A 24,690-nucleotide genomic window follows, 5' to 3' on the forward strand; every position below is an offset into this window, starting at 1 on the left:
GACTTTACGAGAACTATGTAAAAATACTGGTTTTCACAATGTCTACAGGACCTAAAACCATTATTATTTTTATATAGTTTTAAAAGATATTGACATACTATTTAAGAATATAATTTCATTTATTTATTTTAAAGACAACAATCACAACTTGCTGAGAGTTTGGGTGCAGGAAGGCACAAAGAAGACTCATCAGTACATTAATAAAACATTTAAACACACTGGGGTTGTCTTCCTTAAAACTGTACATAGGAACAGACTCAAGAAGAAGAATGAAAGCAAAACAACTCTTCTTTAACAAATTGAGAAGGAGACATTCTGAATTAAAAGACAAACCAGAGATCACCTACTCACCCCATGAGGAATGATACATTTAAGGCCAATACACATTAGTAAATGTTAAGGGTAACAAGTCCTTAAGAAAAAAAATGCACCATCATATTATTTCCAGCATGTTGTTATAGGTTCATAAATGGTTCAAAATGTGAGGAGAGAACATTTTTTGAAGTAAGGCACATTAATCTGCTCCTGCCCCTGCTGGCAGAGAGCTGATGTGCTGAAGCAGCTGGTCGCAGTAGAGAGGACTCCGCTGCTTGTCTCTCACCGCCTCCGCCTCCCTTTGCAGAAGTGACGGATGGACTGAGCTACCTTTCTTCAGGATCTCTGGACAAACAAACGGATACAAAACCAAACACAAAAAGGACAGGAGTTAAAATTGTACACAAACAAAGGAATACTCATTATTCTGTAACATGATCTTCAATTGAAAATCCTTTAAGCCTAATTCTTCATGGGAGAGTTAGTTTACAACCAACGATGGGGATATCCGGTGAATGAAAGGGTTTGATGGTCATATCCTGACTCCATGTCCTGTTTTTACTTCTTCCATGTTGGTATTGACCATCAATGAGGTACATTTATCTCCTTAAAACAGGGGCGGAAGAGTTTATATAACATTTGAATGCACTTATTCACATTCAGGCACAATAAAATCATGTTTACTTTGAATGTTAAATTCAGTTTTTTCGTTTTAACCTGGTACAAGTAAATGTCTTAACTTGATATTATTAGTAAAAAAAAAGGTGTCAGTACACCAGCAGATGGCAGTAATGAACTACAGTACACCAGTCACACAATGCAGATGCACTTTCCTTCCACTTGAAGGCAATAATCATCTGTTCAAAAATGTTCCTCCCGCTGTTCCCACACCTTCTGCTGATTTTCTCGAGTATATTGAATTACGTGAACGCTGTCAAGGGGTAAATGCTTCCGAAACCACAATGCAGAAGTGCTGTCTCAGTGGTGACATGCCGCCACTCAGGATGACTTAGCTCATGTAAACTCATCATCTGATACCCGCCTCTGTTCTTCAAGGCGATGGAGGGGATTTTAGCTTTTGTGTATACTGTACTCAGAGGGGATAGAGGTGGGGTGGCGGGACTTTGACTACGAGGAGAACAATGAGGACTTGTGAGAAGTGAGTTATACCCATGCCAACTGTGTCTGTGTGACTGAGCAGGTAGCAGCCGGGCTGCCAGGATGGTGGGATTATCAGGGTGGAGAGTGAGAAAAGGAGGGAGGAGATGTAGGGAGGCGGCAGGGCAGTCTGTCTTACTGTCAGGACATGCTGCACACATCAAGCCACTTTACAGATATGCGTTTGAAATTCAAGAAGCATTAGAATAGGATCAACTATTAAGAGGAACAAAGAGACAGAGAGGAATAAAGAGGGGGGGAGGAACAAAAAAAATCTTCAAACGGAGCCATGCATGAGAGTGAGGAATGCTTCCATATTTGCGGCACAGGCGGTTACGGGTGCTGTCAGATACACACGATCACTCAGCAAGATGTGAGGTCATCTTATTTCACAAAGAGACTCTGAGCTGTCTGCAGATCTACTGTAGCCGGTACAATGGCTCAGATATCTTTTCACTGTTAGGGCCTGATGTGCTGCAACACTTTCAGAGGCTGCTGAAGTATTCTGCCCAGAGTGTTTTTTTTAAAAGAAATCCTGAAAAAGCACCTGAACATTACGGAAAATCACTCAACTACGGTACAAGAAATACACAGCCTTTGTATGTGGGCGAAGGCGTCTCATAAAGTTGATCTACATGTGTTATTCTGCCAACAGTAGTCAAAGTGACCGTCATTTTGATAACCAATGGCTACAAAAAAGATTCCTTAAAATGCTTTCAAAGCTGTTTTGCGGGGCCAGAGTTCGTAGCTGCAGCTGGTAAATGTGTGTGAATGATTTCTCCTCACTTTTTTTTCTTTCTTTCCCTCTATCACTAGCCATATGAAGATGAGAGATCCTGTAGAGAGGCCTCTTTGGACTGGCTAAGGCATCAGTGTCACCTGCACTCTGTCAGAAGTAATGACAGCTAACATCCATGAGCGAGGGAGAGAGTGGAAGTCCAGAGGAGCTGAGCACCGGTTACACACTTCAGAAAAAGCCAATAAGACTTTCCATTGATACCTCAATAAAAACACAGCTACGGGTCTGTCTGAAAACACTGGGAATGAGATCAACAAGTTAGAAGTATGGATAAAAGACAAAGGGATTGAGCAGGATGGGCGTGAGGAAAGATTTGGAAAGGCGGCGAGGGGAAGGGGGATCCCCATGTGGTTTCCATTAGGTGGGACTGTTCGGTGTTTAAAGGAGACTCAACACACAAACATCTGAGTCTACACCAGGTGAACTGGCAAAGGTGTTTATAATATATCAGAGCTCACATATTAACCTGTGAAGTGTCTCCCTTATATACTTTATATAAGAAGTCGACATGATGTCACCTATAGGTTTGTATACTACTGTTTTGAAGTCTTAAGTTTGACCTTCTTGACTTGAAACTGGATATTGAGACCATAAACCTACAGAAAATATTTTCACGGAGGTAATAAATCAGCCGAGAAGTAGGGTCATTTTCTCAAACTTGGACTTCTTCATACGGGAGTTGCCATGTTAGCTATTTGAAAAAATGCAGATTGAAGGCACTTGTGCTTTGTTTTTTCTCTTTTCAGACCTGTAGGTGATGTCCAATCCGTGTATACACTCTATGGTGGGTGCTAATCCAAATCTGGATCTTGTGTTTCACGTTTGAGGCCAACCTCCTGCTTAGCTTGTAAGGGCTTGCTTTGGAAAGAAGAATAGCTGAAGCTGCTTTGGTGATAAATGGTGTAGAAAACAAGGATAACAGTGCGCTTTTGAAATAAAGTACAGGGGGGGATCTGCTGGCAGCGTGCCAGGCAATATTCTAGTGTTTGATAGAGGATACCCCTTATTCCTCTCATCATCTGTGAGCCTCTTGGAAACAGCAGGCTGGTCTGCAGATCATCATGGCTAAACTCTGCTTTCATGGTGACCTCACCTTCCAAATGATTACTGTCTGTACTTCCAGCAACGCTTATCAGATGATCACGGTCATGAGGTCCGTACCGTATCACATAATCGTTTCAAGTCATTTACAGTATATTCACATGAGTATGTTATCTTGACAATCTCTCCTTATTCTTATCAGCATTGGTATCAATGATTGTCAACAGTGCATTAAAGGACAAAAGAAAAAGAGTTGGCTTTCTTTGTCAAGAGTAATGGTTGTCATCAACATGTTCGAAATCATAAAGAGTAGAAGGAGAATCTGTGGTACTCCCACAGAGAGGAAATATGGAAAAAGGAACGCTTGTGTCCACTTTTGAAAAGACCCACACTCTTATCTCTCATGTGTATAATCTTCTGTTAGGCTACCATCATGCCCAACACTCCACCCTCATATCTGAGGTTGCAGGATTAAAACACCCCTTCCAGTCTCACCGAGCACTTGGCCCTGCACCGAGTCGTCCGGGTCATCGAGGTACAGGAGGAGCTGCTGGAAGAGGAGCTGCAGATGAGCAGCATAGAGCTCGGGGGGGTAGTCTTTGGTCAGGCTGGAGAGCCACAGCCCGAGGGCCTGCAGGGCCACGCTGCGCACCTCCTCACTGCTGTCGTCCAGACGCTTCAGCAGCACTGTGGGAAAACACCACCACACGACAAAACGTCTCAAAAACGTTCGTCTATTAAAGGTCCCCTATTATACTGTTTATCATCAATATATTATAGGTCTCAGATATATACAAAACATGTCTCTGAAGTGTTTGGCTCGAAATACCAAACAGATCATGCATTGTAGCATCCCATAAACCCCTCTGTTTCAGCCCTGTTTCAAATAAGGAGCCACTCCCAACACAGCGGGGACACATGTTTATGTATAAAAGACATGAAAAAGTGGATTTTGCATAATAGGCAACCTGTAAGTGGGTAAATTGCTTTAGTTCTATCCTCATTATAATCATTGTTATAATATTATACATATGTACATTAATTGTGATGTAATCTACAGCATTTTTTGCAAAGTGTAGATGTCAGTGTTAAGTGTGGTGCATCTATTTCTGTTTATTAGTTCTGCACCCACCGGGGTAGATCTTGTTGAGGGCCTCAGGGTGCAGACTGGCTCCTATAAGTCGGAGTATGATGGACAGGGAGCGACAGGCCAGCAGCCGGGCCATCTGAGAGTCCTCCTCCAGGGCCGACAACACCTGGGGACTCACCTTCTCCTCCAGACACAGCAGCTGCACACAGGAAAGGCACAGACCAGCATACAGATCAATAATGGCAAGCTCAAAGTACAAATAATACAATTATATATGTGAATGCAATTAATTCAACAGTTAAAAAAAGGTGTTTTTGTGCAAAGTTTGTTATTGTAATTGTGAAGATTTCCCTAATGGTAAATGGAAACTGACTGGAGTGATTGCTTTGAGACATTTCGGTCAGGACTACTTCCTTTGAGTTCCAAAACCCTCTCAAATGTTTCTTCTTTCCAGTTCTTTGCACCCCTCAATTGTCAACAATGAGAAGTAGCAAAGACAAGGCTAGTTAGTGAAAGCAAAAAAACATCCTTCGGAAAGATTAACAGTTTCCACACACTTATTTTATTATTCCTTTTGGGATTTGTGGGAATTTTGGTTCCAAAGTGAAATATCACTCAAAGCATGACAGATTCCCATCAGCTCTGGATCAGTTTATAAAGACACACGGGCATGGAGCCCATCATCAGATGTAGAGTGCAGACCGATGTTTTCATCACACCAACAGATGAGAAGCAGAGGAAATGGACAAACAAGGTGAAATGACTGCTAGCTAATGGCAAAACCCTCTGTCATCCAACCTGTTTGCTATCGAAACCACGCAAAACAGTAAAAAAGGGATTGAGGGGAGAGGGAAAGAATGAGACAGAAAGAGGAGGAACATTTGGCAGAGGAGTTATCCGGCATTACATCAGTGATGAGGGTGCCAAGTGTAACTGGAGCTACTAATTGTTATCACAGGGAGTAGTGAGGAAACACTGTCCTTCTAAATGAAAAAGCTGTTTGATTTCCTGTGGAAATACACACATATAATCTCTGATGGTTATGTCACCTCTGCTTTAACCACATTTTGAACCCCAACTCGGAGAGGAACACAGCCCTGTCGCCCCTTTTCCAGATGTTCTATTCTTATGAAGACGTTTGGGTGCCATTAGATGGTCAAAATGTGATCACACACCTGCTCATATTGTCCCCCAGCTGTTTGCTTAACCTTGTAGTTAAAACCGTGTGAAAAGAAGCGGAGTGTGAGCCGATGATAACTGGTCATTCAGCCAGATGTGCGTGTGCTAGCTCACATACTGGAACTGGGCACATGCTCCGGCAGGCAGGTGCAAGAGCATATCTCGGTGATAGTTTCTACGAACAACCGGAGCCCAGAACAGTGGAAGCATTGTTCCTGGGGGACAAAGGTATGTGAACCTGCTTGCCCCCGCGTACACCTGCTACCTGCCGTGGCCAACTCCTTCAGCCAAGGGGAGAAAGATGGCTGACGATATACTTTCCGAAATGGCCAAGTGGGACCATCTATTTTCATGTGAAATGGACAAAACAGAGAATTTGAAGTAAATGTCAACTCCCTGTGGGTTAAAAGAATGCCTTTACAGCTGGGTCAATGAAAGTGTTTCTGCAGATTGGAGATCAGTAGTGCGTTTTTCTGGAGACCTTTCATATCCTGTGTTAGCTTTCAATGCTCATGGGTCCCTATGCAGTGCACAGGTGGAAACAAATGTAACCCCTGTGTGTCATGTTTATATTTGCGCACGTCCTCTGTGTGTGTGTGTGTGTACCTGTCCAGGTGTGATGGCCCCTCCATGCAGCAGGGCCAGCAGACAGCTTAGGGCAGAGGTGCGGACGGCAGCTGCAGAACGGCCTGCCCGCCACACCAGGTTAGGAAGCAAGACGTCACACAGGAACTTCTCTGACTCGTCACGGAAATGCCTGGAAAGAGGGCAGAGAGTTAAGTATGGAGACAGCACATCGCAGAGGAAGACGTTTCAATTTCTGTGTGTATTTCATATGGAGGTACAGTACATTAGTATTTCTATATTTTTTAACAGCTAGCAAACAAGGCTGCCCATTTTGAGGACACGCCAACGATAATAGCTGTTGGGAATGCTACTACAACAAAAAGGGCTATACCAAGCTCATGTTCCCACACTTGATGTACAGCAGAAGGATGAGGGGGGGGGGGGGGCCTGGAGGAGAAGCAGGAGGCGAGGAGTGCAACATCTGGGTGTCTGCCTTTCCCTTCTCTCTGTTTTCCATGCTGGCTTAGGCCCTCTGACATTCTCTCACACACTAGCAGACTGGCCTTTTGCTCCAAACCAACTCTTGTAGATGCCTCTCGCCTCTGGCTGTTCAGCTGGTGTCACAACTAACTTCTCATGACATTGAATCAAATGTGCTGTATTGCTTCAGTGCCAGTAGGGGGAGACTGCGTGCCACTAACACATCCAGGACCATGTACTGCTAGCTCAGTTTTTTCATTTTGACAGGTGATGAAAGCTCATCATGAAGGAGGCCAGGAGATAGAAAGAAATGTTTTCCACAAAGCAGGGATGATGTGCAAAGGAAAAAAAGAGTGCGACTTGACCTTTCACTTGTATGTCTATGCATACACGCAGTTTAATACGTTTAACACAATATTTCATTTAGTAACATTTGTTAGGCAACACTGGAATGCAGTTAATCAGCTTGATTATTGAATTGATGATTATCCACACATTAGCATTATAGTTATTTTATTAGCATTGTGATTATATTTTATACTACAGGGTCTAGCCTTTAAGGCCTTATAAAAGAATAGTGGTAATCTCATTTGATTTAAGTTATAAATAATTCACAGAACTAGCAGTTTTCTTGTGTTATGTCTTGAAAGCTGAAATGAAGACGGGTGCCTGATGCAGTTCACACGTGCATGAAAGCACACGCTCCATAATCTTTGCCCACCACATCTTAGGGAAAGAGGATGAACTGTCATTTCTTACACCTTCTACTTACATTTCACATTCAGCTTTTTAATCACAGCACACAAATCCACATAAAACAAAGACATTATGTGTGTGTGTGTGTTAATGTGTGGATGAAAGGCACACACTTTCCCTTTCTGCTTGTTATATATTGGAGCTGTCATTATGACATTTTGGTTGGAGAACAAAGAGAAGAGGTTTTCTCTATAACTATCATTGTCGTCTTGATGACATATAGCGTGTGTGTGTGTGTGGGATCCAATCTGCCGAGCAAGGATCGGGCCATAAATCATGAATGGAGGGATAAGAGGAGTATGAATGGAAATATTATGGCAGACCGCACAGCCCCACATACTGTACGTTAAGCATTTGTTTGAAACCTTTTGAAGGTGTAACATGATTTCTGTCTGCTGATGGTCCTGTGATCACTGGAGATATAGCTGAGGAACGAGAGAAGCAGTTAGCAGCACAGGTGGCCGCACTGAGAGTGGGGAAGAGACAGAGGCTCCTTTTGTCTAACGTGCACATTTATGGATAAAATAACCTGATGAAAGCTGAACAAAGTTCCAATTTCCACGTTTTTGGCAAAGGTGGCAAAATGTTTTGTTTATGCAACATTTTTCGCTGACAGGTTATTATTTTGTCTATTCTTTACACTGCCGCCAGACTCATGCCAAAAATATATCCCTTACATTCACCGTTGGAAACACCTACGAGTCCTTATGGACCCCTTGGCTGAAGGCTAAGCGTTAGTTACACACTGCACAGATGTCTCCATGGAAACAAAATGGACTTATGGTTTATCTTTCTGATGGACAGCAGCAGCTGGAGAGGGCCTCAGGCTTAATGCATTCCCTCAGATTAGAGTTCTGAGTCCAGCCTGAAAGCTGCACAGCTGAGGGATCGAAGGACCCTGAACGGTGAGGGGGGGGCGCAGTCAGAAAGACCCCAAAGATGGGAGCTCCTCTCTGGGTGTCAGACTTCACGCCTATCCTTCGTCATTAATTAGCCAATAAACATTTAAAAGGTGTTACCAAGGTACTGTTTACAAGGTGGATAGATCTGCGGACGGAACGCTCTGGGGGGCCAAACGGCTCAGTGTGTACGCCCTATACGATCATTTCCTGATAACGATGAAGCCATAGCCCCACCTCTGCTGCTCACTGCTGTAGCATGGTCAGTAGCAGTAGTAGTAGCTATAGCTACTGCTACTGACCATGCTACAGATGTTAGTGCAACATCTACAGCTCCTCTACCACAACTCCTCTACCACAACCATCAGCAACAAGTGGACATGGAGAATTACATGAGCTACATCCACCGCGGGGCATAAACAGAAGGGCAACCATGGCAACCATGCTCGGGGGTCTTCTTCTCTGCTTTTGGTGTATTTTGTGGCAGAAGTACAGCGCCACTTACAGGCCCAGCATATGTACTACAGCGTCTCCAGCGCTTTCGAGCGGTCTCGTGTGAACGGAAGACTTTTTTGATATCGTATTCGGTTCGTTTTGCGTGTAAATGGGGTCTAAATCACCAAGGAACAATTCAGACATAAATTGCCTTTGCTCTAATTCAGGTATACTGGAAAGTGAATACATCATTTGAGTTAATTGAACTGATACTCCCAGATGAACCATGTTAACTCAAATGGGACTTCATACATTTAGTGAGTTCATCTATCATATGACCCTGAATCAACCACAAGTCCTAAAGGAGGTGATAGAGTAACAATGACCTCAGGCAAATCACACTATTGTGGTTTTTGTATGCCTTTTTCTGATGATGGTTACTTGTGGCTGAGGTGCTAACTTGCAGGTTAATGTGAGGTCAGTTCTAAAAATATGACTTGTGCTTATAACGATGACTTGGAAAACTGGAGACTAGTAAAACCCAAACAAATTAAGCCCAATGTGACCTCAAGTGATGACTAAGCCCCTTTCACACCAACGCAACTCCGGTTCAAGCTCCGTGCTAGAGCTTTTCTGGTTCAGAACCGGTTCTTCGGTTTAGCGCCGGCTCTTTTCACACCGCCCAGAGTCCGACTGGTGCTGCCGCTGCTGCGTCATGACGTCACAGTTTACGTCGCTGAGTTTCTCCCCAACGCCGGAGCTCACCTCACAACAACGGGCCGGGGACTGCGTTGCTTTTAATCATACGAAGCCAGATTAAATTAAATAACGACTTCTCCAACCTTATACTTTCTCCAGAGTGCCGTGGTTCATTGTTTATTAATGTGTTTCAGCGGCATTTACCGACCGCTGCAGTGCTGGCCGGCTGCTCTTCAACGGGAGTGTATTCTCCCGTTAGCTCCGGGTTAGCTCACACGGCTCTAAAGTATTCACTGTCTGACTGTCACACAAGCAGCTGATACATATCCCCAGTTCCCCTTAAGTGAATGTGTGTCAGTCTGAATTGACGCTGTTTGGTGTCAGTCTGAATTGACGCTGTTTGGCATCACAACGCTGTTATGAAAGTTTCTCTGGTATAACATGGGTGATGTTAGCATAGCAACCGAAGCTAAACTGACTACTTGCTAAGCAGTTTTCTACAGGCACTTTTTACCGACGTATTTTTCATTATGATTCTACTTGTGATAGTCGGACATGACAACCTGTGCAGCCCATGTATTGATTCCATCCGATAGCTGCTATAATAACAAACAAAACGTCTGCCTGCTCTCCACAATGATCAATAACAGCGAACGGATGGTCAAAGTAAACAGAATCACACGAAGCCTGGTTAGTGTTGCCTGACTTTATAAAGTGTGTTTTTTTTAACAAGTGTGTGGTTGCGTTCTAGTCACTTTGCTCAGCACTACTGCTTGTTACAACTTGTATTTGCCGTACTCGCCTTAAGTGTTAGCTCAGGTTAATCTCGCCCCCCTCCGACGTAAGCGTGACGTATGCGGTTCTTGCTTCTAGACGGACAACTTTTTGGTGCTCGAAACGAACCGGATTCCGGAGCTATGACGCTGCTCCGCTGCGGTGTGAACAGGAAAACCCGGTGCTTTTCAAGCACCAGCACCGAACCGGCCCTGAAACACCGTTGGTGTGAAAGGGGTATAACTAGGACAATTCAGCTGCTGTGTGTGTGACTTTGTTCAAGATAATTTGCTCTGTGTGTATGTGCACCACTCACCCCTGGGAATCCAGTGTGTTAGTTGCATCTAGTAGCAACTTAGCAAGCATTGTGAAGATGGTCATCCTCATCTCTATGTCTCTGTCTGGTTGAAGGCAGCAGCACAGCAGAGGCATCAACTGGCTCACAAACTCCCCAATCACTGGACCTATAAACAGACAAACAGTTGTGTATTACTACTATGGCAAAAGATTGTTTTGGCATTGTTTGCCATTATTGTAAAGTTTACAGTATAGAAACAGAATTAAAATATGGAACCATTGAGTCACTGAAACCCCAACTCTAGCAGTGTTTGGACCTTCTTTGTTTAGACAGAATTCATACAGTAACTCCTTATTTCAGGATAACCATTTCATTCTTATTACACACTAAATATGTTCCTTTCCTGAGCAAAGACTCTATATTTTATGCCTTTCCTTAATTCTTCGTCATCCAGACCAACTATCTATTGCTAAACAATAAAGAGTAGAGACAAAAGACTGTTTATATGTTTATCACAGACCAGAGGGTTTCAGTTATTGAGAGATGGATGAGGAGACAGTGACACAGAGCTCTGAGGAAATGACACATAAAAAGGCCTTTGTGTGATAGAGTGTTTCTATACAAGTGTATTTTACAGGAAAAGTCTGAAACTCACTATGAAAGTATTCCCAGCTACACTCACGCCCACACACACACACCCTCCAACAGTCTGACTGCATGTTTACAGAGCTATATATAGTCATCTGTGTTTGTGTAAAGACTGATTAGAGCCAATGCTCTTTTCAGACTATCAATTGTTCAGATGTGAGAGGAGACAGAGGAAATCCTGAGACTGCCCGAGGGTGGAGACCAATGGCACGAACAGATATTGGAAAAAGAGAGAGAATGTGGGAATCAAAGGGTGTGTCATTCAACCATGGGTGATAAAGGTAACGTCTGCTAGTCGCCACAATAAGGATATGACAAGCCAGTGATAGGAAATAAACTAAACTAATACACACACGCATACAATCACTCCTAATTATGCCTTACCCAGAACATCAACATATATCCTGTCCTTGAGCAAGGCACTAAAATCTACAGACACAATGAATCAATCATTCTCACACCAGCTGAAGGACTGTGAGGAGGATATGAGAGAGCGATAATAATTATTGTCTCCAACAAGCGCAGATGGAGTCTGTAAGGAGCTGATGAGCAAGCAAAATGAACAATTCTTCTCAGTTATCACATTGACTACCGCCAATTGTTCAGCAGGGGTTTGATTTCCCTGAATCATGTGCACATAAAACAAAGGAGCCAAACACTTTCTGTTCAGCTGATGACATAAAGTGCTAGGGTCCTGTTAAGGGACCAAAGATCATATCTGTAGGAACGAAACCTAGGGAAGCACACACACACACACACACACAACTTCAAAGTAGCCTTGATCTAGGGGAAGGTCAAGAGCAGGCGGCTGTGGTGCCGTTTGATGTGGTGACCTGCATAGGGATCACTGAGTGGACTTAGAATGGACTGGTCAGTTAGCCATGGGAGTGTGTGTGTGTGTTAGAGGGGTAACCAGCTGCATAGTCATTTAGAAATAGAGGGGAGGGAGAGAGAAAGAGATGGAGATGAAAGTGTGGCACAGAGAGGTGCTGATGATGGAGGATTATTTTGTATAGACAGAGGTAACGGGAAGTCTCAGCACCAAAGAAAGGGTCACAGCTTTTTAATCACACACACACACACACACACACACACACACACACACACACACACACACACACACACACACACACACACACACACACACACACACACACACACACACACACACACACACACACACACACACACAACACACACACACACACACACACACACACACACACACACACAACACACACACACACACACACACACACACACACACACACACACACACACACACACACACACACACACACACACACACACACACACACCACACACACACACACACACACACACACACACACACACACACACACCACACACACACACACACACACACACACACACACACACACACACACACACACACACACACACACACACACACACACACACACACACACACACACACACACACACACACACACACACACACACACACACACACACACACACACACACACTAATGACAGCCCTGCTTGTGGGTTTGTTTGACCATGAGCCTCTCTGCTTGGGTAACAGACATCCATCTTGGACAACAAGAATGAGAAACAATCATTGGGGGTCATAGCAGTAAGGAACTTCCTGATGGTGCAAGTATAAAAAATTAAGCATCCGGAAACACTAATGTAAATAACATCCTGCCTTACAGTGTGTCTAAAGCCTTTCAATAGTGGTTTCTTGTCAAAGTTTATAGATTTGTTTTATCTTCACGATCTACTGTATATTTTCTACTTTTTAATGCCGTTTTAATTCTATTTTGAGATGTTTAAATTCAAGAATTGTTTATTTCTACTCTTTAATTTTCTACTTATGTGCAATGCCTTGTTTTGTTTGTTTTTTTTATGCTGCTGCAACGCACACATTTCCCAATTTGGGATCAAAAAGGTACCTCTTATCTTATCTTATTACAAACTTCTATAAACGATCTGGTTCATACAAGAGAGAACATGTGCTGCTGGTTTTGATCTTGATGATGGATCAGGTGTGAACAGGACGAACAATTTGAGGCTTAAAATATGATGTAATATGAGTCTGAGCAAGTTGAGGAAAGATTGGCTCGACAACTACAACATGAAGTAAGGTTTAAAACAAGATCGAGATTATACAGTCTCAACCAACGTGAGGTTAAATGGATCCAATGATCATGTGCAGAATGATGACTGATGATTTAGTGCCTTTTCCATCATTAACAGGTGATTTGGGAGCCAAACCTTACTGTACATTTCTGACTTGATTGTGTCTCTATACGTGCAGATTTCAGCACCTTCTGTACAATTTGGCAATGTCTTGTGCACATTCAGGCTTCACTTCTCACCTGATTGTATGACTATGATATGCAGTTGGAGTCTCTGCGGGGAGTAACTGGACCAGGTGTTGACAGAGGCCGACAGCCAGTCCAGCAGCTGGCCCATATGTTGTCTATAGAGATCCTTCACTGAGTCCAGACCCTGCACCTTACACAAACACTGCACACTCTCCAACGCCTGTGGGAGAGAGGGATAGGTGAAATTACATTTTTTAACCTGCAACATTACATTTTGTAGAAGTTAATCAAATAAAAGGCGAAGAGACAGAGACGAAGAGTTGATGAGAAAAAGTGATAACAGAGCAGAGGGTATTGTGTTAACAGAGCAGAGGGTATTGTGTTAACAGAGCAGAGGGTATTGTGTTAAAGTTGAACAATTATAGCAGTTTTCTTGTAATTTCAAGAATTCTCACACGGGAAGCACAGACCATGTGAACCCATGGGAAGAACAACACTGCAGACATGACAAGGTCTAACACATAAAACCCCTTAGAAACAAAATACACAGGATGTCACAAAGACACAGGAACCGACAGAAACACACACACACACACACATCAATAAAGCTGAGCTGGGGGGGAAAAGGCAAGAAAGAGAGAAAGCAGAGTAAATAATTGTCTGACTCTTTAGGGCAGGGGAACTGACCCTGTAGGGCTCTTCATAGTTCCCTTCATAGTCCCTCAGGGATGGACAGGGACTGAGACAATGTCTGAGTCACAGATCGGCCCCTTCTGAAGGACGCTAGACAACCCTGAGCTGTCCAGTGATGGGAAATTCTTGCCCTCTTTCTGGGAAAACAAGTTCCGCTTTTCCTCTGAGTCCGGGAATGCCCAAGGCCATTCTCACCCTCCCTCTCTTTTCCTTAATCCATTCCTTCTCATCTCTTGTCTAACACGGCTCCACACAGTGATGTAGAGTGCAGACGGACGTAAACACACACACACGCACTGGTGTGTGGTGTCTGGTAAGCATCTCTGCCAATCCCTTCCCGCTCCTATCCCTGTCATTAGTCTCCTACGGCGACAAGCAGTTAGGCGACATGCTGGCCTCAGATACCGCTGGCTTCACTTATCACTGTTCCTGTCCGTCCCTTTGCATTTAGAGGCTGACCACAACATGAGAGCTTGTTACTTGGAAATCACTTTGCTGTTGTGGCCTGAGGAGGCGTCATGGAGCCACACATGGAACTGTGGGGATGACACACACCTGTTCAAGAGCAACTCACCTTTCCCTGTCTGTACTTTTCCTTTACTTCATTCTTTCTTTTCCCCCCTACCTTGCACCCGCCTCCTTTCACCCAGAACTGAATTTAAAGTTCCACTCCAAAGGTGCAATTTCAGCTCCCCTGGCTAAGTGGGTAATCATACAGTTAGCCATGCCCACTTTGAACCTGTCCAAATGCTGACATTCCTAAAATAGCTCTCTTACTTCATAAAACCTCCTTACCATTCTAATAAAAAAAGGATGGGAAACTTCAATAGAAGGGGAAAGAAGGTAAAAAGAAAAATGCCAAGTCAAGGTAGAACATTTTTGTTGTTGTTTACCCACGTGGAACTAATTGATGGCTAGGCTGCAGAGGGGATGTATCTGCGATTGCATCTTTTGAATGTTGAGCCGTGTTCTCTCACCTTTTCGCTGAGATGTGGCTCTGGACAGAGGCTCTGGACAGTGACCAGCACCTGCAGCAGCTGCAGGCTCACTGCACTGCAGTCTGACTCGCTCTGACACAGCAGTGCATCCACACAGGCCAACAACTGCTCCAAGTACACAACCTGGGAAGGAGAAAGACATATTATTATAATCTGGTTATACACACATGTGAGTGCTCCAAGTATTTGCCTTGAACGTCTGCCATGTCTATCAATAAACCCAATTGCACTTCAGACCTCACAAACTTATTTTATTGCTCCACTTTGTCTTCCACAGAACACCATCACAAGAAGTTAAACAGGCCTAGCCTCTTTTTTTACACAAAAAATAACTGAGTGATCGACAAAATACAATAACTCAGAGTGAGAACTTTCCAGACGTGAGTGTGTGTGAGATTGCTGTCACTTGTCAGCCAGTGTTGTGGTGAGCTCATGTTTAGACAAAGACGAGGGGCGGCGGCTAATTTCAATGCCATTACTGGGATCATGGCCTTTCTTCCTGTTTTCTCACTGCCTGTCATTAGAGCTGGATGCCAGGGGGTGGGCTGGAGGATTGAGGGGGAGATGGAAGGTAAGGTAAGTGTGTGTGAGTTAGAGAGGGTGTGTGTTTTTGTATGTGGAGAGTTAAGAGCCATTAAAGACTCATCCAGGTGTTTACTTTGAGGGGGACTCAAGTGTGTGAGCAACCTCCTCACATGCTCCCTCATTCAAAACACACCACTCACTGAGCTCGACAGATAAATACCAGCGCTCCATCACTGGGGGGCGCACTCTCTTTTCACACATTTGAGTAGCTATTGTACCACACAGCTTGGCGTTAATTTAGAAAGAAAACAGTTGTCAAGCCAGGTAAAGATGCTCAGAGGGTTTTTAAATAAAAAAAGAGAGTTAATGGACTTTCAGTCTGCAAGCCAAATATACAAATGTTTTCATTTTGCAACAGAATGTTGAGCGCACACTGGAAAAAATCTTGCTAGCGTATCTTGAGTCCAGGGTGTAAGCTAAGTGTGTAAACACGTTTTTCCTGAAGCAGTTTGAGGCTAAACTAAACTTTCACGCAGCCCTGAACAACCAAGACTCTCCCAGCTCGCCCACTGCACTGTGCTTTCTTGTTTGAATGTGTTCACACAGTCATTGATGAGCCAAGCCATTAAACATAGTCTGAGTTTCAGGGAGGCAGTAGTGGAAATAACTTGACAAACAGTGGCAGACATAGCCATTAGCGTATACATACGCGGACATGCATATTATACACAGAAAACAACCATTAGGGCTGGCTAAGAGAGAGAGAGAGAGAGAGAGAGAGAGAGGGAGAGCGGAAAAAGTGGTGCAGTGTAATGACTAGGTGGACACCTGGAGCCGGGCGAGATACACCTGGTTTCATTGGCCTGGGCACGCTCCAGGGGCCTCGTTGCACAGAGTGTGTGCATCTGTCCACCACTGGATACATCCATTACACACACACAAGCACGACTCCACTTTAAGAAGCCATACCAGCCGATGGATTCCTATCCAGTGGGGAGCCCACTCCTCACAGCTACTGATGTTGCTATGGCAACAGGAAAACAAACACTGGCGGTGCATGGGATGCCGACCCCTCGCAGTAAGGTAAAGTTTGCTATGCTGCCTTTCTTCTCCTCTCTTCATCTGTCGTTCAGTGGAGCAGGGAGCAGTCCGCAGCTGTCACTCATGACAAAGGGCAGGCATGCAGTAGACACGCTGATGTATGGCCGTATGTACTGTGTGTTTATTCAGCACAATAGTGGTCGCTGTGACACAAGTGCAAACGTTTCTCCATACACAGACAGGATGAAAAGACACAGAGCCTTCTTTTCTCCCCACTCTCCTGCCGTTCTGTCCCTCTAGGCTACTGAAGGCACTTCTTAGTTTCACCAAGACAGCATATTAACTGTTAACAAGCAAGGTTGTAAATGTGCCCGCTAATTCACTGCTAGGTCCCATCTTTATGCCTTTCTTCCTCTCTCTTGGTACCATCTTTACTATTTGACTTCAGCCCTGCAGATATTGTGATGCCCCGGTCACCATGGCTAAACACAACACAGCAACACTCAGGTGTGTGTTTAATGGTGGGGATTTGTTCATTCTCTGTGGAACACCATTTTAAAAGGAAACCTGTTTGCGATTCATAAGCAAACACGGCCATTTATAACCTATAGAGGGTACCTCAGAACACAGGGGCTTTTCTGACCACTGGCTCTCCTTTCATTTTCCCTCAAACCCTTGACATCATCTTCAATTTATGACCAATAATATTATTCATCGAGAATCTGTCATTTATGTTTATAGGCCATTTTTCCCCCTACTGAAAAAAAGAAAAGAAAACAGGGACTTTAAAGAGTCAGCGTGGTTAAGCACTGCATAAGTATCAGTTTGCAAATCTTCATCTTGTTCGCCAAACTCCCCATGGAGCCCCGCCGCTCCTCCTGCCTCTGTTCACTTTGAAGAATATTTATATTTCATTTCTTAACAGGCCTAATTTTGTCCAAGACAAACATTTTTTTCTTCCTTTTCAAGCGTCAAGTGGCAAATAACTCTTTTCCAGTTGGATCCAAACACACATATCTTGCAAGTTTTATAGAACCCTTATTTAAACAAAAAAAGTCAGATGAAATTAAACATGGCTACTATGTCCACTATTCCAATGTCTATGTTTGTAAGTTTGCAGGAAATCAAAACCATCATTAAATAAGTAAACAAGTTCCAAAAGAAATATTTCATGGCTAAGCAACACTTTGTTTTGAGACACTTTGAGGGAAGAGAACTAAATTCAGGGTCAGTATTTGATCACAGAGAGAACGAGGGATGCAGGTGCTCCTGTCTCAGTGGTGTTATTAACAGCTACACAGTGACCTGACCCTGCGCCCTGCTATGAACCCTGCCTGTTGTCGAAGAAAGTTGCAGGTGCTTTGTCTGGGTGAGCTATTGAAACACAACATGCCCTTTCCGTCAAAAACAGAGACAGAGAGAATGGCCGACGGAAATAGATGGAGAAACAGACAGAGAGGAAGCAGAGGTCTGCCTCCATCTGTGTGACAAACTGTCCTGTCCTGTTAGTTCTCCCTCTCTGGGTGACCTCGCTGGATCGCACCGAGGGAGGACACAGGGGGTCAAATTCCCTGCCATTTATCACCAGCCTTGACCAGGAAGGCTTTGAAATTTCAGGGATTCTTTTAATGCCGTGGTTGAACCAGAGTCCGGTGCAGACCTAACACATGGTTATAAAAAACAAAACAAAGGCTATGCGCTGACGGTTGCTCCGAGAGGTCAGAGTAACCATGCGAGGGTCAATAGAAATTGGTGGATTTTTGTTATTATTATCCCAGGGAGGACATTCTTGCAGGCCTCACTGGGAGGGGGGTTGGGGTCATGGTTATAGGTGGGTCAGTAGTGCAGCAGTATCAGAAAATAGCTCAGTTATTTTGACTCTGAAAGGGAAACATATTTTGAGCAAGAGAAAAGGAAGCAGTGCTGCTCCGAACCCCATGAAACTTTTCCACTGGTAGACTATTTTCAGAGAAGCTCAAATGGAATTTGTGATCAGTGCTGCTATGCAAGTTACAAAAATAAAATAAAAGTTATGTGTGGGAGCAGATTTAATATATGCATGTGAAGTAAGTCACTTTGACCAGAGACTTGTAATGTTAGATTTGAAAACCACCATGTGGCCGCACTGTCACTTTATCAAAATCGGCATTTTAGAAAATGACTCAAAAGTGAACCCACTAAACTAACCATGTGTACAGTAGTGCTGTTGAAAAGACTTGTAGGCTCTTTGACTCACACCCTTTCAAGAGATGAGGCATCTTATCATGAAACTTATTTCCATAAGGGACAAATGTCAACATATATATAAAGTATGACTATTGCACGGCCCTGCCATAATATATAAGAGTTTTATGGTCCACAGAGAGTGTATACAATGACCATCTATGACATTGTTAAGATCACATAACAAGACTGGGAAAGAAAACAGCTGAGGTGGTGAATCAAGAAGAAAAACTTGGCAAATCTGTCATCAAAACAAGTCTGATGTATTTCAACAAATTGACCAGCCAGCTGTTTACCCTCCCGCAGTGAAATGCTGACCTGCTGCAACCTCATTCAATTTAATGAGTTAACAACAGTAGAGAGATGTGGTTTTACTGCGTAGGAATGGAGCAGATGGCTTTACTGGCCAAGAGCAGTCATCCTCAGGTAAATAAGGTAAAAACAGATCAGCACAATCTAACCCAACGTCTCCCTGCTGACCTGTTGATATTCCTGGCAGACGTCGGGCTGGGCCAGTTTGTTGGCAATCTCTTGGAGATGTGGTTTAAGGAGGGGTTTGGAGCAGCCTCCCAGCACCGCAGCCAGCACCATGAGGGGGGCCCAGGGGTGAGAGGAAGAGGAGAGGTTTGTCACATGATCCAACAGCAGCTTGAGGAAGACGGCAGGAGGGACAAAGGTCCCCAACAGTTTAGCAGCTGCCAGGCTCTAGATGTTGGTACAGAGAGAGAGAGAGAGGAGAAGAGAAGCAGAGGCATGAATGAGTGGAAAGGAGGACAGGATCCACTTTTTTTAACCTCCCACACATCAAAGCTCTACAGATTCCTCCTATGTAAACAGGTGCATCCCAAGTCCTTGAGCTGTGCTGAAGTTCAACAGACGTGTCCTGAAATGAATCTGCCTGTTTATAAATGAAATTGTTTTATTGGGTCTTGAGCTTTACTAAACCAAACCTGATCCAAAACAGGAAATACAATATGATGTGTGACTAGCTCTCTGGGACTCACATTGCTGACCACGTCCCTCTCCGCGTCGGTGCTGGCGCGGTAGAGGATGGCCAGGAGGGGCTGCAGATGCTGGATGCTGTGGTCCTCGGCGTGGAGCAGCAGCACGGAGAGCAGCTGAGAGGTCCTGACCCGCGTGGGCACCAGCCAGTCCGTTATGTCGTTGCTAATGGCCGGCACCAGCCGACCCAGGTGTCTCACCACCAGCTCTCTGCAGCCAAGCCCTGGACGCTCCACTGGAAGAGAAAAAGTTCATGTTTTCAAAACACATTTATACTCTTCTACTGTTACAGATCAACTTTTGAAGAAAGTCTCTCACTCCAACTACATTCTTCTCAATTAGTGAATGTCTTTGTTTTCCTGAATGACCTTGATTAATCTCCCCGAGATGGGTAAGATGTTGATTATCATAAAAGGTATCTGAATGCCTTTTTGATTAAGTCAGCAAACACCTTGTTTTTGACAGTCCTTGCAACACATTTTTTGGTTCCATTAGATCGTTCTTCCTTGGTCACTATATCAAACTTTTCTGAGAGTTCGTATAGATAACTACAATATAGACCAGTGGTTCTCAAATGGGGGTACGCGGACCCCTAGGGGTACGTTGGAGTACTGCAGGGGGTACGTGAGATGTATTTTATGTTAATGAAGAGAAAAAAATAAATAAATAGATAAATATACCAATTTTAGGAAAAGTAACGAAGTTTGATCAGTGTGGGTTTTATATTAATAGACTAGAGTTACACATATTTCAAAACACGAAGTGTAATAACTGCAGTTGCCTCCCTGTCAGAATGACAAAGATCCTCAGTGAAGCACAAGCCCATGTTTCTCACTAAATTGTAAGTACAACTTATTAAAAAGATCAGTTCAATGCAACTAATGTCGTCTTAGTGTTATTGCATGATGTTAAAATTGGTTTGCCATGAATTTAGTGATGGATTGTAAACATTTGAAATGTAGCATTTAATTGTTTCTCAGTTACAATGTTGTTGTTTTAATAAATCAGACACTGATGGTGAGCGCTGTACCTCTTTATATAGGCTTTTTTCCCCTAACAAATACTTTTTGCGCTGATCAGGGGGTACTTGGCTGAATTTTTTTTTCAAAGGGGGTACATTATTGAAAAAGGTTTGAGAATCACTGATATAGACTACAAACAAGCTCTAGAAACATCATTTACAGAACAATACATATGACTTATTTCCAGGTTTTCAAATGTCTGCTGGTTTCTAACTTTTCACTTTGTCTACCAATCTTCTTCTTTTTTTTTTTACGGTTATGGTTTCCTCGCAAGGCACTTGTCATTGCAAGTGAAACACTTTCTTAAACAGTCCTTTACATTTGAAATCCAGCAACCGTTGCTCCCCCCTCCTCTTTCTCGGTCCCACCTTGTTCTTCTCTCCTTTAGGCACACTAATGAGAGGAAGAAGGGACTAAAAGGAAGACAGATATAAATCAGAGAACCACACTAGGACAAGACTAAACAAGCCTCTTTCAGGTCGTCTCTCACTGTCTGACAGTGACCCCTTCCCACTGGGAGGCCCGGCAGATTTATGATGGCAAGTAAGAGAAAGACAAAGAGAAAGAGAAAGAGAGCCTTTTCCTTCCCTTTCCTTTCCTGTGCCCAGGCAGAGCCCATATCCATCCACCTTGTCACATGTGTAGCTGTGGGACACATACAGTTCATATAGGGTCTTCAACCAGAATGCAAAGCGTAGGAAATTAGCCCATTACATGCAAGCACATGCATGCACACACTCATCAATGCATGCACGTGTGATGACTGACGCTGGCCTTATAGGCAAGCCACGGAGATCATGTTCAGGTTCACACTCATTCCTGGCCCCAAGGCAGACCCTCTCAGAGCCAGAGACAGAGCAAAGAGAGATATTTGATTCAGCAAAGAGGTAGAGATAACAATTATATTCTAAATATACCTTTATAATTATTTAAATATAAGTTTATAATTATATTTAAATATGCATGGTGCGAAGACAATGCACCAGCAGGAACCTCTCCTCTATTAAACTACCAGACTTCAGAAACCTTTCCTTAAACTTCACCTTTATAATTATTTTAATAAGATAATCTTACAGAGTGTAAGAAAGTCTGAGTCGGTAGCCTAGGCTTAAACTGGATCCCAGGGATTTTCTGCCAAGTTTCCCCCAGGAAACATCAGGTCTGTCTTGAGTACAGTGAAGTCCTTCCATCAACTAAGTTCATCATACATTGATTTGTGTATGTTGCTCAGGTTAGAACATTTACATTTAAAATCACTCTGCTTCAAACATGACATTTAAATGCTATAAAAAAAACGGAGCAGAAAATGTAGAGATGCTAGAAAACACTAAATATTATATTTTAATAATATACAATAATATAATATGATATAAAAATAATAAGGCTTATTCATTATTAAATAGAGAGAGCAAACCATGCTGTGACTGACCTCCTTGTGGATAGAATGGAGGTTGGGTGAGAAGAAAGTCTAACTTGTCCTTGATATCGTCTTCATTCTCCTTCTCCCACTGGGCGCCTACCTGCTTCCATAAATCAGCAGCTAGACAGCTGCAGGAGAGAAGTGGAAACACAGATCATTGTCCCGACCATCTGCCAGTGTAACAAATTGTATTTGAGATATACTGTAGATAGTAGATATTTATTGGATGTTTCCATTTAACTTTTAAATCCTCTGTAAAATATTTATCAAATAATTGTCTACAAACCAGAAGAAACTGCAGTATATAAACAGATGGTGTTTCCTTTTATAATGATCAAGGATAAGAACAATGTCCATTTTTACCTTATTTCTGGGATCTCATCACTAATACAGGTCAGCAAGAGTGGGACGAGTTTGTGGAAATAAGAGTATCTGTCTTTCATTTGAAGTAGCCAATCACCAACGACCACAGTCACAGCTCTTCTCACCTGGAACAAAATAGAAAAATCAGATGTGAGCAACTTAATAAACAGTACATTAATTGGCACACAGTGGGTCTTCTAGCATTGCATAGTTGCTTTAAACAAACCTGTGGCGAGTCATCAAACAGTCTCTGAGCCAGGTGAGAGAGCACGTCATCCACGTTTTTCCCGTTGCTGTGCTGAATGACAGCCCCGGTGGCTTCGACGACTGAGACTCGTACCCGTGAGTGTTGATGAGCAATCGTCTGCATGAGAGGCTTCATGAGGCTCTCAGCCTGCATGTGAAAGTGCTCTGAAGAAAAGGAGATAAAATGAATTTCAGTCCATTAAATGTTTGCGGTTGAGATGGGTAATGCATTGATATATTATCAACATTAAGGTGTGAGACTGAATATATCCTGGAATTATGTTTTCAAAAAATAAATAATGATAACTTGGCATTTAAATAAGGGCCCTTCGGCTTGGAAACTTCCTGCCAGAGAATATTAGGCAGGCTAAATGAATAAAAAGTTACTTGGATTAAGGTACTACTTTTCAACAAAAAGTCCCACTGGTAAAATATTCACATAACATAAAATGTTGACTTGAATCCAATGAAAAGGGTAGTGATCTACTCGTCCAGTGTTGTAATACAATGCTGCACTGTAGGTCTTGTTGTATGTCTATATATTTATGTTGCATTGTTGAAGGAGCCTGGGACTTCATCTTTCATTGCCATAACTACACCTACTGTGCATATGACAACAACACCTTTGAATCTTTGAAATAAAAAACAGTAGCATTTTCATTAAAAGTATTCATACAACAGAAGAAGCACTACATTAAAAATAAAAATAGTTTGTTTTATTTGATCTGAGAAGTTATAATAATTAGTTAAGATTTGGACGTTGAATCAAAAACAATATGGACCCGCGTGCGCATACGCGGAAGACCATTTAGATTGAAGGTCTCGTATGTGAGCGTCCTATGGCTGCCTACAGTCTGTAAAATGACATTAGAGGCAAAGACTGTGGTAAGAAAACGCCGCTGGATCTGGACTTAAAGTTTGTCAAATATTCAACATACACTAACCTCACTGCGGTAAGAAAACGAGTGTTTCTGTCGTACTCAACACACGTGTCCGTGCTTCGGAACCATGGCAACTACATACTTTTTCGACAACAAAAAAAGTTTTACCAACCTGGCAGAGACTTTGCCACGTTTATGGTGCATTTGCAACTTTCTCTCCTGACATCTGGGAACGGGTCGACGATGGTTCTCTGCAGTATGTTGATCATGTCTGTGAGATATGGGGCTAAATGCTTCCCGCACACCTCCACCGTCAGAGTCAACATCTCCACGGCCAACAGCCGGAGTTCTTCCGCCGGCTCCAGGGTCTCCTTCTCCCCGAGCCTCTGAGCCAGACAGGGCATTAGATAAGGCAGCGACTCCTCCGGTTTAGGGACACAACGAATAAACTCTGTTGTCATTGTTAGTGCGGTTTCTCTGCATCTTTCCATCGGGTCTGACAGGCATTTAAGGAGAGGCTTGAGTAGGGCAGAGAAAAGCTCCTGTAACACGCTGCTGGAAAGTCCTTTATCTACTGTCTCCCTCTTTATCAGCTCCAGAGCCCTCTTCCTTGTCGACTTATTGTCTTCGTTTAGACAATTTAAATGTCTGGCGAGTCCTCTCAATATTTCAGAGGAAGCATGCTCATCTCCAGCCGCCATCGCTGCCATCTTGACTGTTGTCGTTATGGCAACCTGCAGCTGCACGACAAAACAAACGGCTGCTTTACGACAGCTTCCGATTCAAAAGCTCAAACTTTATTTGCACTCAAAACCTTTCCTGTT

The 24,690-nt window shown here is 43.3% G+C and overlaps 1 protein-coding gene across 1 annotated transcript; it reads right to left on the bottom strand.

The window, feature by feature from the left end:
- Positions 1–108: 108 nt before the first annotated feature.
- Positions 109–24,584, bottom strand: LOC117493664 (dynein assembly factor 5, axonemal-like). Its single transcript, XM_034144316.1, has 13 exons — positions 24,039–24,584; positions 22,966–23,150; positions 22,740–22,864; positions 22,386–22,504; positions 19,937–20,169; positions 19,413–19,637; positions 15,123–15,266; positions 13,504–13,672; positions 10,509–10,656; positions 6,189–6,339; positions 4,446–4,602; positions 3,809–4,000; positions 109–660 (listed from the first exon to the last, which is right to left on the bottom strand). The coding sequence occupies exons 1-13, from the start codon at positions 24,574–24,576 to the stop codon at positions 515–517; spliced, it is 2,532 nt and encodes an 843-aa protein (XP_034000207.1). The 5' UTR covers positions 24,577–24,584; the 3' UTR covers positions 109–514.
- Between the last annotated feature and the right edge of the window lie 106 nt (positions 24,585–24,690).

The sequence above is a fragment of the Trematomus bernacchii genome, unplaced genomic scaffold, assembly GCF_902827165.1.
Source record: "Trematomus bernacchii unplaced genomic scaffold, fTreBer1.1, whole genome shotgun sequence".
Lineage (NCBI taxonomy): Eukaryota > Metazoa > Chordata > Actinopteri > Perciformes > Nototheniidae > Trematomus > Trematomus bernacchii.

What these genes read in the sequence shown, in the direction of transcription:
- LOC117493664 (XM_034144316.1), bottom strand. Translation starts at nt 24,576, where the DNA reads ATGGCAGCGATGGCGGCTGGAGATGAGCATGCTTCCTCTGAAATATTG. An exon ending in CGTGGCAAAGTCTCTGCCAG is followed by an intron (nt 23,151 to 24,038) that starts GTTGGTAAAACT and finishes CCTTTTCTTCAG; the next exon opens with AGCACTTTCACATGCAGGCT. An exon ending in GGGCCATCACACCTGGACAG is followed by an intron (nt 4,603 to 6,188) that starts GTACACACACAC and finishes TCCTGTGTGCAG; the next exon opens with CTGCTGTGTCTGGAGGAGAA.